The sequence below is a fragment of the Heptranchias perlo genome, chromosome 18 (genome assembly GCF_035084215.1).
Source record: "Heptranchias perlo isolate sHepPer1 chromosome 18, sHepPer1.hap1, whole genome shotgun sequence".
Classification (NCBI taxonomy): domain Eukaryota; kingdom Metazoa; phylum Chordata; class Chondrichthyes; order Hexanchiformes; family Hexanchidae; genus Heptranchias; species Heptranchias perlo.
Window position 1 is genome coordinate 42,770,382 of NC_090342.1, and position 15,745 is coordinate 42,786,126.

At 39.9% G+C, this 15,745-nt stretch overlaps 1 protein-coding gene across 3 annotated transcripts in view; it reads right to left on the minus strand.

Annotated features, from left to right (window-relative positions):
• Window positions 1-15,745, minus strand: part of cadps2 (Ca++-dependent secretion activator 2) — a 603,629-nt gene that overhangs the window by 142,805 nt on the left and 445,079 nt on the right. For all 3 annotated transcript variants that reach the window (XM_067999803.1, XM_067999802.1, XM_067999801.1), the window contains exons 14-16: window positions 14,245-14,346; window positions 9,263-9,326; window positions 7,074-7,197 (exon numbers count right to left, since the gene is read on the minus strand). In XM_067999803.1, the coding sequence (XP_067855904.1) occupies window positions 7,074-7,197; window positions 9,263-9,326; window positions 14,245-14,346 (290 nt within the window). The remainder of the gene's footprint in view (window positions 1-7,073; window positions 7,198-9,262; window positions 9,327-14,244; window positions 14,347-15,745) is intronic.

Here is a 15,745-nt window from a genome sequence, read left to right on the forward strand (position 1 = left end):
AACTTCAATCAGATCACCCCTTAACCTTCTAAACTCTGGAGAATACAACCCCAATTTGTGTAATCTCTCCTCGTAACTTAATCCTTGAAGTCCGGGTGTCATTCTAGTAAACCTACGCTGCACTCCCTCCGAGGCCAATATGTCCTTCCGAAGGTGCGGTGCCCAGAACTGCTCACAGTACTCCAGGTGCGGTCTAACCAGGGTTTTGTATAGCTGCATGATTCCACAAGTGTCAGCAGTCCTCCCATACTTTGCCCTCGTGGGCATTCTTCATGTCTGAGCCTAAACAATGAGGGCAACATTGATTCGACCACAAATAGCATCACAAATGAGCACGATCCTGTCATCACCTGAGGTTTCATCAGGGGTCACTGGACAACAAACAGGAACAAAAGCTCTGGCTGACTTTTCCCTCAATAGTCAAGAGGACGTTGAGGATAATTGGAGCACACCACTGTGATCCCGGCTATGGTCAGCTAACTCAACACAGATGGAGAAGTAACTTTATAGTCTGTATGTTTTAGTGCCACACCAAGGAGAACAAACGCAGCAAGATTGCCATCACATACAAATTCCTCTCCCAAGTCACACAGCATCCTGACTTTTGGACACATATGCCTTCATCACATGAGTCAATATCCTGTAATTCCCTATTTAACACCATTGTGGGAGCAGCATCACCACAATGACTGCAACGGTTCGAAGAAAAGGCCCAACACCATCTTCTCAGGGCAACCCTGGAGGAGCAACAAATCTGGCCTTGCCAGTGTGACCCACATTCTGAGAACAATTTTTTTTTTAAAGTGTATTTATACACTAAGTCCTTACCCATTCCTGTTTAAACTTTTTTTCCCCAATTAGAGAAGATTAAATATCACTATCCACTCATAGAATCATACAGCACAGAAGGTGGCCATTTGGCCCAACGTGCCTGTGCCGGGTATTTGAAAGAGCGAGCCAATTAATCCCAACCCCCTGCTCTTTCCCCATAGCCCTGCAAATTTCTCCTTTTCAAGTATATATCTCATTCCCTTTTGAAAGTTACTATTGAATCTGCTTCCATCACCCTTTCAGGCAGTGTATTCCAGATCATGACAAATCGTTGTGTAAACAAATTTCTCCTCATTTCCCCTCTGATTCTTTTGTCAATTATCTTAAATTTGTGCCCTCTGGTTTCCTACCCTCCTGCCAGTGGAAACAGTTTCTCCCTATCTACTCTCTCAAAAGACTTCATAACTTTGAGCACCTCTATTAAATCTCCCCTTAACCTTCTCTGCTCTAAAGAGAAAAATCCCAGGTTCTCTCCATGTAACTGAAGTTCCCTTATCCTTGGTACCATTCTAGTAAGGGTGGAATGGGATGCATCCTAGGCTGCTGAGGGAAGTAAAGGTAGAAATTGCAGAGGTACTGGCCATAATCTTCCAAACATCCTTAGATGTGGTGCCAGAAGACTGGAGAATTGCAATTGTTACACCCTTGCTCAAAAAAGGGCGTAAGGATGAATCCAGCAACAACAGGCCAGTCAGTTTAACCTCGGTGGTTGGGAAACTTTTAGAAATGATAATCCGGGACAGAATTAGCAGTCACTTGGACAAGTGTGGATTGATTAGGGAAAGTCAGCACAGATTTGTAAAGGCAAATCGTGTTTAACTAACCTAATAGAGTTTTTTGACGAGGTAACAGAGAGGGTGGATGAGGGCAATGAGGTTGATGTGGTGTATGTGGACTTTCAAAAGGTGTTTGATAAAGTACCGCGTAATAGGCTTGTCATCAAAATTGAAGCCCATGGGATAAAGGGGGCAGTAGCAACATGGATACAGAATTGGCTAAGTGACAGGAAACAGTGAGTAGTGGTGAAGGGTTGTTTTTCGGACTGGAGGAAGGTGTGCAGTGGTGTTCCCCAGGGGTCAGTACTAGGACAACTGGATTTCTTGATATATTTTAATGACTTAGAATTGGTGTACAGGGCACAATTTCCAAATTTGCAGATGACACAAAACTTGGAAGTGTAGTGAACAGTGAGGAGGATAGTGATAGACTTCAAGAGGATATAGACAGGCTGGTGAAACGGGCGGACACATGGCAGATAAAATTTAACTGAGAAAAATGCGAAGTGATACATTTCGGTCGGAAGAATGAGGAGAGGCAACATAAACTAGAGGGCACAATTCTGAAAAGGGGGTAAATGTGCACAAATCGTTGAAGGTGGCAGGGCAGGTTGAGAAAGCAATTACGAAAGCATACGGAATCCTGGGCTTTGTAAATAGATGTAAGGAATCTTACAACACCAGGTTATAGTGCAACAGTTTTATTTGAAAATCACAAGCTTTTGGAGGCTTTCTCCTTCGTCAGGTGAGTCACTCACCTGACGAAGGAGAAAGCCTCCGAAAGTTTGTGATTTTCAAATAAAACTGTTGGACTATAACCTGGTGTTGTAAGATTCCTTACATTTGTGCACCCCAGTCCATCACCGGCATCTCCACATCATTTATAAATAGAGGCATAGAGTATAAAACCAAGGAAGTCATGATGAATCTTTATAAAATACTGGCTCGACCACAACTAGAGTATTGTGTCCAGTTCTTGGCACCGCACTTTAGGAAAGATGTGAGGGCCTTAGAGAGGGTGCAGAAGAGATATGCTAGAATGATTCCAGGGATGAGGGGCTTTAGTTACATGGATAGATTGGAGAAGCTGGGGTTGTTCTCCTTGGAACAGAGAAGATTGAGAGGAGATTTGATAGAGGTATTTAAAATCATGAAGGGTCTAGACAGAGTAGATAGAGAGAAACTGCTGCCATTGGCGGAAGGGTCAAGAACCAGAGGACATAGATTTAAGGTGATTGGCAAAAGAACCAAAGGTGACATAAGGAAAAACTTTTTTACACAGCGAGTGGTTAGGATCTGGAATGCTTTGCCAGAGTAGGTGGTTGAAGCAGAATCATGGCTTTCAAAAGGAAACTGTATAAGTTCTTGAAAGGAAAAAATTTGCAGGGCTACGGGGAAAGGGCGGGGGAGTGGGACTAGTTGGATTGCTCTTGCATAGAGCCGGCAAATGGCCTCCTTCCATGCTGTAACCTTTCTATGATTCTATAAATCTCCTCTGCACCCTATCCAAGGCCCTGACATCCTTTCTAAAATGTGGTGCCCAGAATTTACATCGAAACTACAGCATAGAAACAGGCCATTCGGCCCAACTGATCTATGTCGGCATTTATGCTCCACATGAGCCTCCTCTGTTCCTACTTCATTTAACCCTATCAGTGTACCCTTCTATTCCTTTCTCCCTCATGCTCATCTAGCTTCCCCTTAAATGCATCTATGCTATTTGCCTCAACTACTCCTTGTGGTAGCGCATTCCACATTTTAACCACTCTTTGGGTAAAGAAGTTTCTCCTGAATTCTCGTTTGGCTTTATTAGCGACATTTTATATTTATGACCTCTAGTTTTGGACTCCCCCCACAAGTGGAAACATTATCTCTACGTCTACCCTATCAAACCCTCTCATTATCGTCAAGACCTTTATCAGGTCACCCCTCAGCCTTCTCTTTTCTAGAGAAAAGAGCCCCAGCTTGTTCAGCCTTTCCTGATCAGTATATCCTCTCAGTTCTGGTATCATCCTTGTGAATCTTTTTTGCACCCTCTATATCCTTTCTATAATATGGAGACCAGAACTGTGCACAATACTCCAAGTGTGGTCTAACCAAGGTTCTACTCCAGCTGAGGCCTAACCAGTGTTTTATAAATGTTTAGCATAACTTCTTTGTTTTTGTACTCTATGCCTCTATTTATAAAGCCCAGGATCCCTTGTGCTTTTTTTTTAAAAACAGCCCTTTCAATTTGCCTTGCCATCTTCATAGACTTGTGAATGTGAAGCCTCAGGTCTCTCTGTTCCTGCACCCCCTTTAGAATTGTACCTTTTGTTTATATTGCCTCTCCTTGTTCTTCCTTCCAAAACGCATCACTCATTGAGATCCTTTTATGAATTGTTTGCTGGTGTTTCTGTGCATTTTGCATGTTGGGAAAAGCTGGGAAAAAAGGTTTTAGAGGTTTTAATTTTCTCTAGCTGTGCAGAGCTTAATGTGGTCAAAATTCCTTTGTGGCGTATTTTAACATTAAAAAGTTTAAGGTAAATAGGGTAACGAGCGAGCTAAAATAGTGTGCAAAGCAACATTACACAAACCTGAAAAGAAATAAGCTGAAAGGATATTAAACTCATGAGTATTGTCTCACCAATGCATTAGAGTGTGAGTTAACACTCATTAATATATTGCGATGCTCTTATTTGCTTTGACAATCATTAACATATAATTTGATAACATTTTCAGCTTTTAGCCAATTAGCACACCCAAGTCTTTTTCTTGTTCCCATTATTCAACAATATATTTTTCATTGTGTATTCACATTTACTATTTTTAGCCCCAATGCGTTTCACCTTACATTTCTCATGAGATGTCATTAATATGCCTAGCTGTTAAGTCTCTGTAGATCTTGTTCATTTATCTATCTCTCCTCAGAACATCCTGTTTACCAATACATTATATAGTTGTACTCTACTTCCAATATTCATCTTTATGCTGTCAGGAATATTAATAATTCTTTGATAAAGCCTTAAGAGAATTTGTTGATCATTGCTATCCAAGTATTGATAAATACCCTCTATATCACCAATTCATTACCAAATTTACAATTCCTTCTCAATCCTACAAACTTTGATTTTAGTCACAAGTCTTTTGTGGGGGAACTCATTGGTTGCATTTTGAAAGCAACGTTATTACCATCAGTTACATCCTCAAGAGACTCCAATAATGTATTTTTAAGATGTGACCCATCATTCAAAATCTCATTTTGATTTGACTTTATTTATTTTCTTGGTAGAGAAGTCTGAAGTGATGCATTTTGGTAGGAAAAATGAGGAGAGGTAATATAAACTAAAATGGTACAATTTTAAAGTGAGTGCAGGAACAGAGAGACCTGGGGTACACATACACAAATCTTTGAAGATGGTAGGACAAGTTGAGAAGGCTGTTGAAAAAGCATGTGGGATCCTGGGCTTTATTAATAGAGGCGCAGAGTACAAAAGCAAGAAAGTTGGGCTAAACCTTTATAAAGCACTAGCTAGGCCTCAGCTGGAGTAATGTTTTCAATTCCGGGCACCACGCTTTAGGAAGGATGTCAAGGCTTTAGGGAGAGTGCAGAAGAGACTTATTAGAATGGTACCAGGGATAAGGGACTTCAGTCACGTGGAGAGACTGGAGAAGCTGGGGTTGTTCTCCTTAGGACAGAGAAGGTCAAGGGAAGATTTGATACAGGTATTCAAAATCATGAATAGTTTTGACAGAGTAAATAAGGAGAAACTGTTTCCAGTGGCAGAAGAGTCAGCAACCAGAGGACACAAATTTAAGGTGATTGGCAAAAGAGCCAGAGGCGACATGAGGAAACATTTTTTTACGCAGCGAGTTGTAATGATCTGAAATGCACTGCCTGAAAGGGTGGTGGAAGCAGATTCAATAGTAACTTTCAGAAGGCAATTGGATAAATACTTGAAGGGAAAAAAATTACAGGAGTATGGGACTAATTGGATAGCTCTTTCAAAGAGCTGGCACAGGCATGATGGGCTGAATGGCCTCCTCCTGTGCTGTACCTACTATGGTACTATGATAAGACTCCAATAATGATCAGACTACAATATAGATGTCAAGTAAATTTGTAGGATCATAATGTTGGCCTTTGTCTAAAGATTACATATGACCAGTTAGATTTCCCAGTTTTTATGTACCACAATGAGGCATTTGCACCATAACATCCTCTGATTTAACCTAATTTCATCAAGTGCTCATAGCTACATTCCAACACATGTTTTAAGGCAATTCAGGTAGGAGAAAAATAAAAACATGTTTTTAAGTGTTCTTTTTATGAGGGGGGAAGCAGTTTGGATTGAAGCCACTTCCTGATTTTTCCTTCCCAGTTTATCCTTAAAACCAGTTCCCTGCAATTCATCTTATTGCCTCTTGTTTGTGATAATACTGAATTTAATGACAGTATGATGGCTTCTGCTCAACTGCTCCTCAGTTTCTCTTAAAATACAGCTTTCTCCCTCATTTATCATTCAATGCATTACACCAAAATGTTGTTTCCTCTTTAAGATGCCCATACTCATTCCTTATTTAATTTAATTAAAACCAATCACAATTCCTTTCTCAATACAATTTGTTATTTGCTTGAAAAAATCCAAATCAATCACTTCCTTCCCAACTTTCAATCCCCAGTACCTTGGTTCCTCTTTTGTGAGTGCAAATGTTAGTGCGCCTTTGCCTCAATACTTGTGGCTTTCGCCACCATAACTTCCATCAGAAAGAGTTGGATATGCACCATCTGGCCACGTAGGTTGAAAGAAATCTTACTGTATGTATTGTTTTTGTAAATGGAGCAGGTTGTCTTGCAGGCATTTCCTACAAGACGACAAAGTGCCTTTAAGTTGTTAAATACGGAATGCAGAATTTCTAAAAAGGAAAACTAACCATTTTTCAACATATTTGGGTGCAAATCAAATGAATAACAACAATCTTCCTCCAGAAAAAAAAGACGTGCTGAATGACAATGTAAGACAAGTATCTGAGAGATATTGTCACATAATGGAATCTGTTTAAAGAGAATCAACCACCAACTGATGCATGCATCCATTTACCTGGTTCCTTTCCACTGGCTGCTTGAAATGACAAAATAGAGTAGAAAGAAGAGAAAGTAAATTAGCTAGTGAGCAAAAAAAAACATAATTTAAATATCCATGTAAAATAATAAAACCATTTATTTTACAAGGCTTCACAAGGGACTGGAAAAGAGAACAGCTTTACTGAAGGGTTTTCTGTGCTGGAAGGGGGTCCCAGGAGGCAGATTAAAGCAATGAATAGAAAAAGACTCTGCAGTTCACCAGCTGAGATTTTAATGAGGCATTCACATTTGCAGAGTCTTGGGTTTGTTCAATGGGAAAGAAAGACTTGTCACAAAGTGTTCAGTTAATGGACCCAATTGGCGCTCTCTGCTACATGGATGGTTATATCAAATGCACCAACCTTCTATTTTGGCATACTCTGAAAGGTGAGAGTAATTGATCAAGGCAGCCTTCTCCAGACACTTACGCACCACTTTCTTGACATCTTCAGGTGGCATAGGGGTGGCTATGTCTTTCATCAGAACCTTTATCAAAGAAAATCAGTAAATCCATAAAAATTGTACTACATGCACCTATTCTTTTCTCCCAATACGTCACTCCCCCTTTCTTCTTTGCTGTTTTGAAAAGATTGATTTGTGCCAAGTTTCCTCTTTTGATTACTATCTAGTGACCCCTACTGGAAATGTACATGTGTGGAAGTTAGGTGAGGCCAGGAATGGACTTGATTGTGATACCCAGTGCAATTGAATACTGTCCAGGTTCACAAAACTAAGAATGGCCGATGGACACGTTAGTAGTGGAGGGCAGCTGGTGTCCATGGAAGTGTACCCCAATATGGAGTCAACATCTATAGGAGAGGAGAAGGAGGGAAGGGAACAAAATTGGAAAAAAAATTCTAACTGCTTAGACCCCATGTAAATATGGTCCTATTATTATGCTTCTATACTATGAATCAAGTAAACACATTCTCATTTTAATGTATGAAAAAGAACCAGCCCAGATGTACCTTGAAACTAAGGATAACTTCTACTCTGACTGGTTGATGGTAAACAGAAGTTCAGTAAATAAAAGTTCAGTTACATAAATTTGCTTTTTATGAGGATGCCAATATCTGAGCAGCTAATTATTGCTGCCAGTCTTTTCAAGAAGTGTATGTCATGTAACTCAGAAACTGAATACAATTTATAATCCATAGGAGCATTTCTCTTGCCCATTTTTAACTTCCACCCTCCTTCTGCGAGTGTCACAAACTCCTCAGGTAGTAACATAGCAACAGTTTCAGGCAGGAAAAGACCTTCGGTCCATCAAGCCCACCCATCTACAGTATTCCTTTGGTGCACTTTTAATAATCTGAATCCCATTCATTGACAAGAACCCGCCTCGTTCCTTCTTGAAACACATTAAGGTTTCTTGTTCCACCACCCGTGCTGGTAATCTGTTCCACATACTTTCCAGCTTTATATAAAAATGTCCAATCTGCATTTCCTATTTTCTCTTGTTGTCCTTAATTTGAAAACATGGCCCCTTGTGTTTAAATTCTGTACATGGTAGAAAAGCTTACTTAGATCCAGTTTGTCCAAATCTTTCATAATTTTAAACTCTTCTATCATATACCCTCCCTGTCTTCTCTTTTCAAGAGAGAGAAGACCCAGGGGAGTCAATCTTTCCTCATACATCGTTCCCTTAAGTTCCGGGATCAACCGTGTAGCCCCTCCAATAACTGAATATCCTTTTTGAAATAAAGAGACCAAAATTGCACACAGTACTCCAGATGTGGTCTCACCAGGATCAAATATAGTTTTAAAATGATCTCTCTTGATTTATGTCATACCCCTTGCTATGCATCCCAACATTTCATTTGCTTTTTTAACAACCTGGGTACATTGTGCTGATGGTTTTATTGACCTGTCCCACTATTATCACTTTACAATGAACATGTTCATGAATATATTATAGCCTCATGAATAAATACATTTTTTTTCCCATCACACCTGCCAAATGCAACCAGCTAATCATTCACAGTTCTCCCTTAATGGTCAAAATAATGAAAACCTCCATAGAATTACAGCAAACTGTGAAAGTGCCAAATGTACTTACTGTGTTACAAAATGGTTCCCTTTGAACACTTCTGTGTCACTTCATGTTTACTTGTCAATTTTTGGCTGACAAACCAAAAATGGCCACCATAGAATCCCTGAATTTGATGCCTGCAATAATGGGTAAAGGGGGACTACCTGAATTTAACTGAAGAAAAATCTGGTTAAGGCACATTGCCTCATTGGATATAACCAATAGCCAGAAAGGGAAGATTCTTCCAGCTGGTGGAGCCCAGCAAAGTGTCTGCTTCTGAACTGCTGGAACCCTTCCCATCTATATCTGGATCGTCAAGATGAACAACCCTGGCCAAACTCATGATAGAAATCCTGCCACAGTGCTAGTAAGCAGCTTTGAAGTATAAAAAACAGATCTCAATAACTACAATGTTTTTTGAACCTCCTCTAGTAAATGATTAACTATTGCAAGCGACAAAAGACAAACATGTTGAGAAACCAAGAATTAAGAGTACATTCCATTATAATTTGAACGTACCCTTTCAAGCAACGATAGAGTGGCTTTGAGTGCACCTTCTGGCCGTCCAAATGGGAAACAGTACCTGGGACAGTAACAAAGGATTTAGAAGTCTTTAAAGTTAAACATCAATACAGTGCAATTCTATAACATCATAGGACAGGACAGACCCAAAACATGACTCGTTACAAGGCTTCCACAAAATGGCCAATACTGAATAGGTGAAGAACAAACTGGACTTGGTTTAAAAAAAACTGCATTAAGTTTTTGTTTACATATATATAGCAGAATTAATTTTTTTTGTAACTCTCAGCATTAAGTTCATGATAATTATAGTAAATAAGATGCGGTTTAAAGCTGGTTGATAAATTCCTGGAGTGACCAATTTGAAGGGCTGCAACCCAAGAGACGGAATAGTGACATGGATCTGAAAATAATGCAAAAATTAAAACAGTAGTGTAAAGTCACACCATTCAAAGCTCTAACAGTGTTGTGATACCTCACTGCAGTTTGGTGGCTGAAAGACTCTACGTGCATTCAAGTCTTCACATGCCGCCAAACTTAAAACCCTTATCGAGCTGGCAACTCAAATCAATTGCTAGCAGCCCTTCCACATTTGACATATTTCTACGTGTGAAAGATTAGTCTTGTTGAGTCTATAGGACAAATTCAGTGCCCCCAACAGCAAGCCATGCTTGAAGGGAGTGCCAATCAGAGAATGGGAGCTACGGTATTGTATTCCTATTTCTGACCTGTGTTCTTTTTGATTGTGGCTCCCTGTTGGAAGTGTGAGATCAGTGTTTAACGGTCATTGCATCAATCATCAGTCTTTGAGGTTTACATTGACTAACCAAATACCTTTTGGAGCTAGTTTTCAACTAATGAAAGTCTGATTTTTTTGGAATTTGCTCCCACATCCAAAATGGACTTTGGGAACAGGACACCAAAGGAAATTAATAGCCGTGGGACGTTTTTATTACATGAAAGGTGCAAGTTGTTGTTGAAATATGAAAAGCACGATGGCTTAAAGTTATTTTTTTAGGAGAAAAAAGGTTAGAATGGACAGATTAGGTTAGATTAGATAAAAAAGTAAAAATTCAAGTTATAGGGAGAGGGAAAGTAGACAGAATTAGGGGACCAAAAGACACAGCAAGCAGTGGTTAAACATTTAAAATATTTTTATTTAAAACTATATTTTAAATGCACATTGCTGATGGCTAGGGTTAAAATTACAGTAATAAAGCCATGCACAATATTTGAGCAGCTTTATTACCGTAATAAGTATGAATTTCAGTGTGCGAGCTGAAAAGTTATAAAACTGGTTGGCTCAGGGAGACTGTTATTTCTCTGGAATTGGTGGCAATTTAAGGATTAATTAATATACCGGGCCACATCCATTGTTATATCTCTAACTGCTTTGCAATGTGTGGTTCTCTGATCATTTCCCCTTCTACAGGGGGGATTTCCATTGTACACTTTGTGTAGCAAAGCTGTAATCCCGTCCTAAGGAGGACGCATTTTCAGTTTTATTGTGCAATTTCTTCTCCTCCAGTTAACAGAATTGGGTGGGGAAGAATGTCATAACACAGACTATACTTATTGCATTAGAACTTGATTTAATAAAATGGGTACACACATACCAGAGTTAGAAAGATTGCAACAAAATAATGAATAAAGAACAACTCTAAATCCAGTCAAACTTGCTCAAGAATCTGCAATTTATGTAGTGATCAGTGAAAGATATGTTAGGATTAACTCCCATCAAATACTGTATATGATGTTAAATCTCGTATCAGTATCAATATATATCTATTATAGACTCCTGTCATGTATTTAATCAATCAAGTCTGTATCTATTATTCATCCTCGAGTTGCATCACCAACCTTTGGAGTACTAGCCCATTAGTAAAATAACCTTAATCAGCATCCCTGTTCAATTAATCTTTTTTTATATAAATGAGCTACATGTTTTGCTGTTGTGTTTCCCTCCTCTAGCCTGGTTTTCCGCAGAAGAGATGCATCTGTGTATTGTTTTGCCCATTATCTGCTCCCATTAACCTGTGGGAGATACAATGTCTGACTGAATGCTACAGGTCCCAGGGATTACGCGTGCTACTGCAAATAAAAGAGGTCCCACTGCGGATGTTCTGGAGATTGATCAACATTTGATGATTATGTAAATAGCACAGCCTGCTTTCTGCGTAGGTTTAATCCTTGATCACACAAATCAAATCAGTGCTTAGTCTTCCCGCCGACAATTTAGTTCAGATGCTTTACTCTTCAGCTATTGATTTTTAAAAATCATTTATTGGCAATTTTCCCCTATCTCAGCATTTAAAAAAAACGTTAAATGGTACATGCAAATATTAAAAGAATTATATTGCTCTTTGCATTACATTTCACCAGTGACCAAACAGTGCACTTTTGAAGTATGCATTTGTACTGTGGAACTGACATTGATTAATGGAGCAGTTATTTCTCACAGGCAACATACTATGCTCTCCAGGAAGCCATGCTGGTAACAGCATCAAAGCTGTGATCTTAGTGGGCTGGTAATAATTACACTGCAAATATGGGAAATCCTGAGGATGTGAAAGGCACTATATAAATTTAAGTACTTTCTTTATTTTTGCATTGGCCCCTGTTTTATTATTAATGGTTCCCTGCACTGCAATCTGTTGTTCAGCATGTGGCAACACCAGTGGCATCTTCAGTGGACACCTCTGTCACACGGGCCAAAGGGACAGCAGCAGTATCTCTCATTAACATTTCCACTGCTGTTGCGGAGGCTTCAGATCCAACCTCCAAGATGCAGGTCATGACTGGCTTCAACTCACTTGGAGAATGGTTACAAGTAGCCATAAAGAAGGGAGTCCAAGACCTTATAGATGCCCACTGATTTGTGCTCAGACAGAATGGCGTGCCTTGTGAAGAGATGTCCTCAGTAGGTGGCAGGAGACTATTTTATTCCCAGAGCATTATTGACATGTAGAATAGGTTGCCAGCTCATGCACTGTATGCAGATTCACTGGAAACGTTCAAAAGGGAGCTGGACAAGTTTCTACAGGAGGTTGATATCGCTGCATACAAACGGTAGGTGGGATGTTGGGTAATGTACCTCGTGGTCACTATTGTCTCCTGGAACTGGATTTTGATTGCCTTTGGGGATTGGAGAGGGACTTCCCAGAATTCTCTTTCCTCCCGAATTGGCCTAGGGTTTTAAAAAATATTTATTTTGCCTCTCCCAGGAGATTACATGGTTGCTGCTGGGTTTGGACTATTGATGGTCGTGTTGCTTAGTTGCAACATGGTTGAATGGGACAGAAGCAATGGACCAGCTGCTCTTATTCTGCCCGTCTTTTTGTATGTATGTATTTGAACAGTTGCACTAAATTAATACCTCTTGATGATGTAATGGGTAAACAATTTTCTGAAAATTGATTGAATTTTAATGATATCAAGCAATGCGAGGCCAATCCACTTTTTGCTTGTATCTTTACTGGTGTTCATAAATGACATATTATTTCAACCCACTCTAGGTATTAACAATATAAGCAGTAGCTGACGGTAGCTACAGGCTATTGTGTTGTATTCATGCACATCTCACGGCCCATTTACAGGCTACAGATGAATACAGTCATAGCAATATATAACATATCAAACTGAATCTGCCAGTTGCTGGTGGTTTTATTAAAATAGCTAGAATTAAAAATCCATTCATGTGATGCAAAATGTTGGATTTAAAGAGAGGGCCAAACCGAAGCTCATTTCCTAAAGATTACTGAATTGAGATCAAATGAACAGAAATTGAGAAACCCACAACATTAAATCCTCACCAATTCACGCTAATTCTTTTACTTGCAGCGACCTCAGCAACTGTCATTATTTTTAATTGGAAATGGAGCAGAGTACTGGCCTAATTGCCAGGGAAAGTGTTGGAGGAGAGGCTTGTCAATTTAACTGTGCCCCTATAAGGTGTACTATTCTGTCTAAAGTGTGTGGTTTTATAAAAATGAGTGAAAACGTATTTGTATGAAATGTCTTTGTCTGCTATTTTAACAGATGCATTAACCCAGCTTTAAAAGTCTCATTAAAATACTGAACAAAGTAATTTGTGTGACTGCATTGAACAGTCATGCACCAATATTTCACAATGTCATTTCTAGGCTTACTAGTTGATCTCCTGCAGAGTCGCACACAGTGACTGAAACATTCAACTTTGGCGGGCGTGTAAAGCTGGTGATATCGGATCGGGCGCCATTGTACAACACGCCTGATTTTCGGGCTGGGTGTATAAGAAGCCGCTGATCCACCTTACACACCCTCTCCGAAGATGAAGGCGCCGGCAAGCCAGTCAAGACCAAGTGTAGTCTTCAACTGAACTGAGGTAAAAGGCAAGGGGATAATTGGACCAGGGCATGCAGCTGTATAATAAATGCCTATGTCCGTATTTATAATGCAAACTCCCTGCGTAAAGTTGTCATGCTGTAATTATACCCTCTCCCCAGTGGAGTCAGCAGAAGAGGCCAAGGTAAGTGAAATTTCTTAGCTTTCGGAAAGATTCCTTGGGGGCCAAGAGGAGCAGGTGTGCTTTGGGCCCCACATAGACTCCTTGGGCCTCTCCTGCTGCAATCTTGCCTTGCACTCCCATGACCGGCATTGGATCTACAACCACCCTGCCCACGCCCACCCCCACCCCCGCAGCATTTACTTTATGGAGGGAACCATTCCCTTGGACCCTGGTTGATGCTGGCTCCTGCCCCAATTCCTGCTCCCACCCGTCGGTCTGGATGTCATTCCTGTGGCTTCGGGCAGGAGAGAGTGCAGACACATGAGGCCTGGGAGTTAAAAAGGCCTGGGCCTCACGCTGAGAAGTCCATGTGGTACACCCTGCCCGCCTCGAATGCACCCCGAGTTAAAATTGGGGCTAATGGATCCAGACAGGAAGACTGTATAACACAGTGATATATAACATCAGGTACCACAAACGGAAACCAGATTACCTGAAGTGAGTGATCTGATTTTCAAGGAGGCACAGAAGTCTTTCTTTAATCTCATTAAATCTATCTTTCTCTTCAACTGTTACAGTTCCAATTCCATCAGGTCTGAAAAAGAGAAGAAAAGGTACCCTATTACATAATTGATCAAAACAGAAACTTAGTGATAAGAAACGTCATTGATGTTATACATACTCTTTGGCAACAATAGGGGTGATTCTACAATTCTGGATTCCTGTCAGGGAGCCTCGCTTGCTAACAGAATCGACAACATATCAGAAATTTAGGCAGATGCTCCCCATAATCTTCCAACAGTTTTGATCAGGAAATCAAGGGCTTGCACGTCCAGATTTCTGATTTACGCTCTCAGTATTGAAGGCTCCAGGTCAAGAAAGAAAAATCGGAAAACTCCGCCAATACTCTTTTAGCGGATTTTCAAACGAAAAATAGAAGAATTTTAAATTAAAAGCATCAGTTTAAAGAAAAGCCCTGGGTTTTCTTACATTTAAATGAAATAATTACATGAAACAGATATTCATCCATTTCCTCTTAAGAAAACAAATTGAAGAAACAGGCACGATAATTCCTTTTTCTATTTTATTTGTTGTATTCGTCTCTTTCTGCCACCTTAGGGTTCACTGACAAGAGTCCTGCATAAATAGACTTTTTTCTTCCTAATGATTGGTCATTTGTTAAGTGAGTGAATAGGACAAAAAAAAAAAGCTTGTTAAAACCACTTGTTGCATCCCATCATACTCAGCATTCAAAGACTGCATTTATTTTTGATAACTGTTTGAATTGAGGGAAATGGGGAAAGAGTGCCTATTTAAGTTGAAGGGGGTGAGAGATAAGACTTCCAGGAGGAACTAAAGGGGAGAGGAAGATGAGCACCACTGCAAACAGGGAGTGAAAAGGGAGAAGAAAAGTGGCTCTGTGAACTGGGAGTAGGGGGTGCAGATGCCTCTGTGTCACTGTGACAACCATATAAAAACAACTTCAAACAATGCAACAATCAGATTTAACAGGGAGTAACAGTACATATCCACAATAATCCATTTTTTTTTGGCAAGAAATAATAAAATCCTGCTTCTTTTCCTACAATCTTCAGCTATACAAGTGATAAAATGTTGGCTATACCTGCAGCTTAAGTTATGACAAGCCTGTATCCTACTGCACATTCAGCCTAACTAAATTCAGGGCTGTTTTTGAGTTGCAGTTTTTTTTTAGGTTTTGTCAGCTTTTGCTAGTTTTCATGGTGTGCATAAAAAAGAGAAAGAACTATTACAAGCATGTTTTTGCAATGTGTATCTACAACCTGTGGGATTATATGCATGATCCAGTGCCGTATGTGGTAAACATCGTATTACAACCAATTGACTGCTCAGTCCCACAAGTGTAGAACAGCCCAAACTGACCATGAGTTTGATTATCTTATATTTAGTGTTGCTCTTACAAGTTGCTGCTGTGCAGTTCCACATATTCAGCCCACAGGTTCAACGTATATACG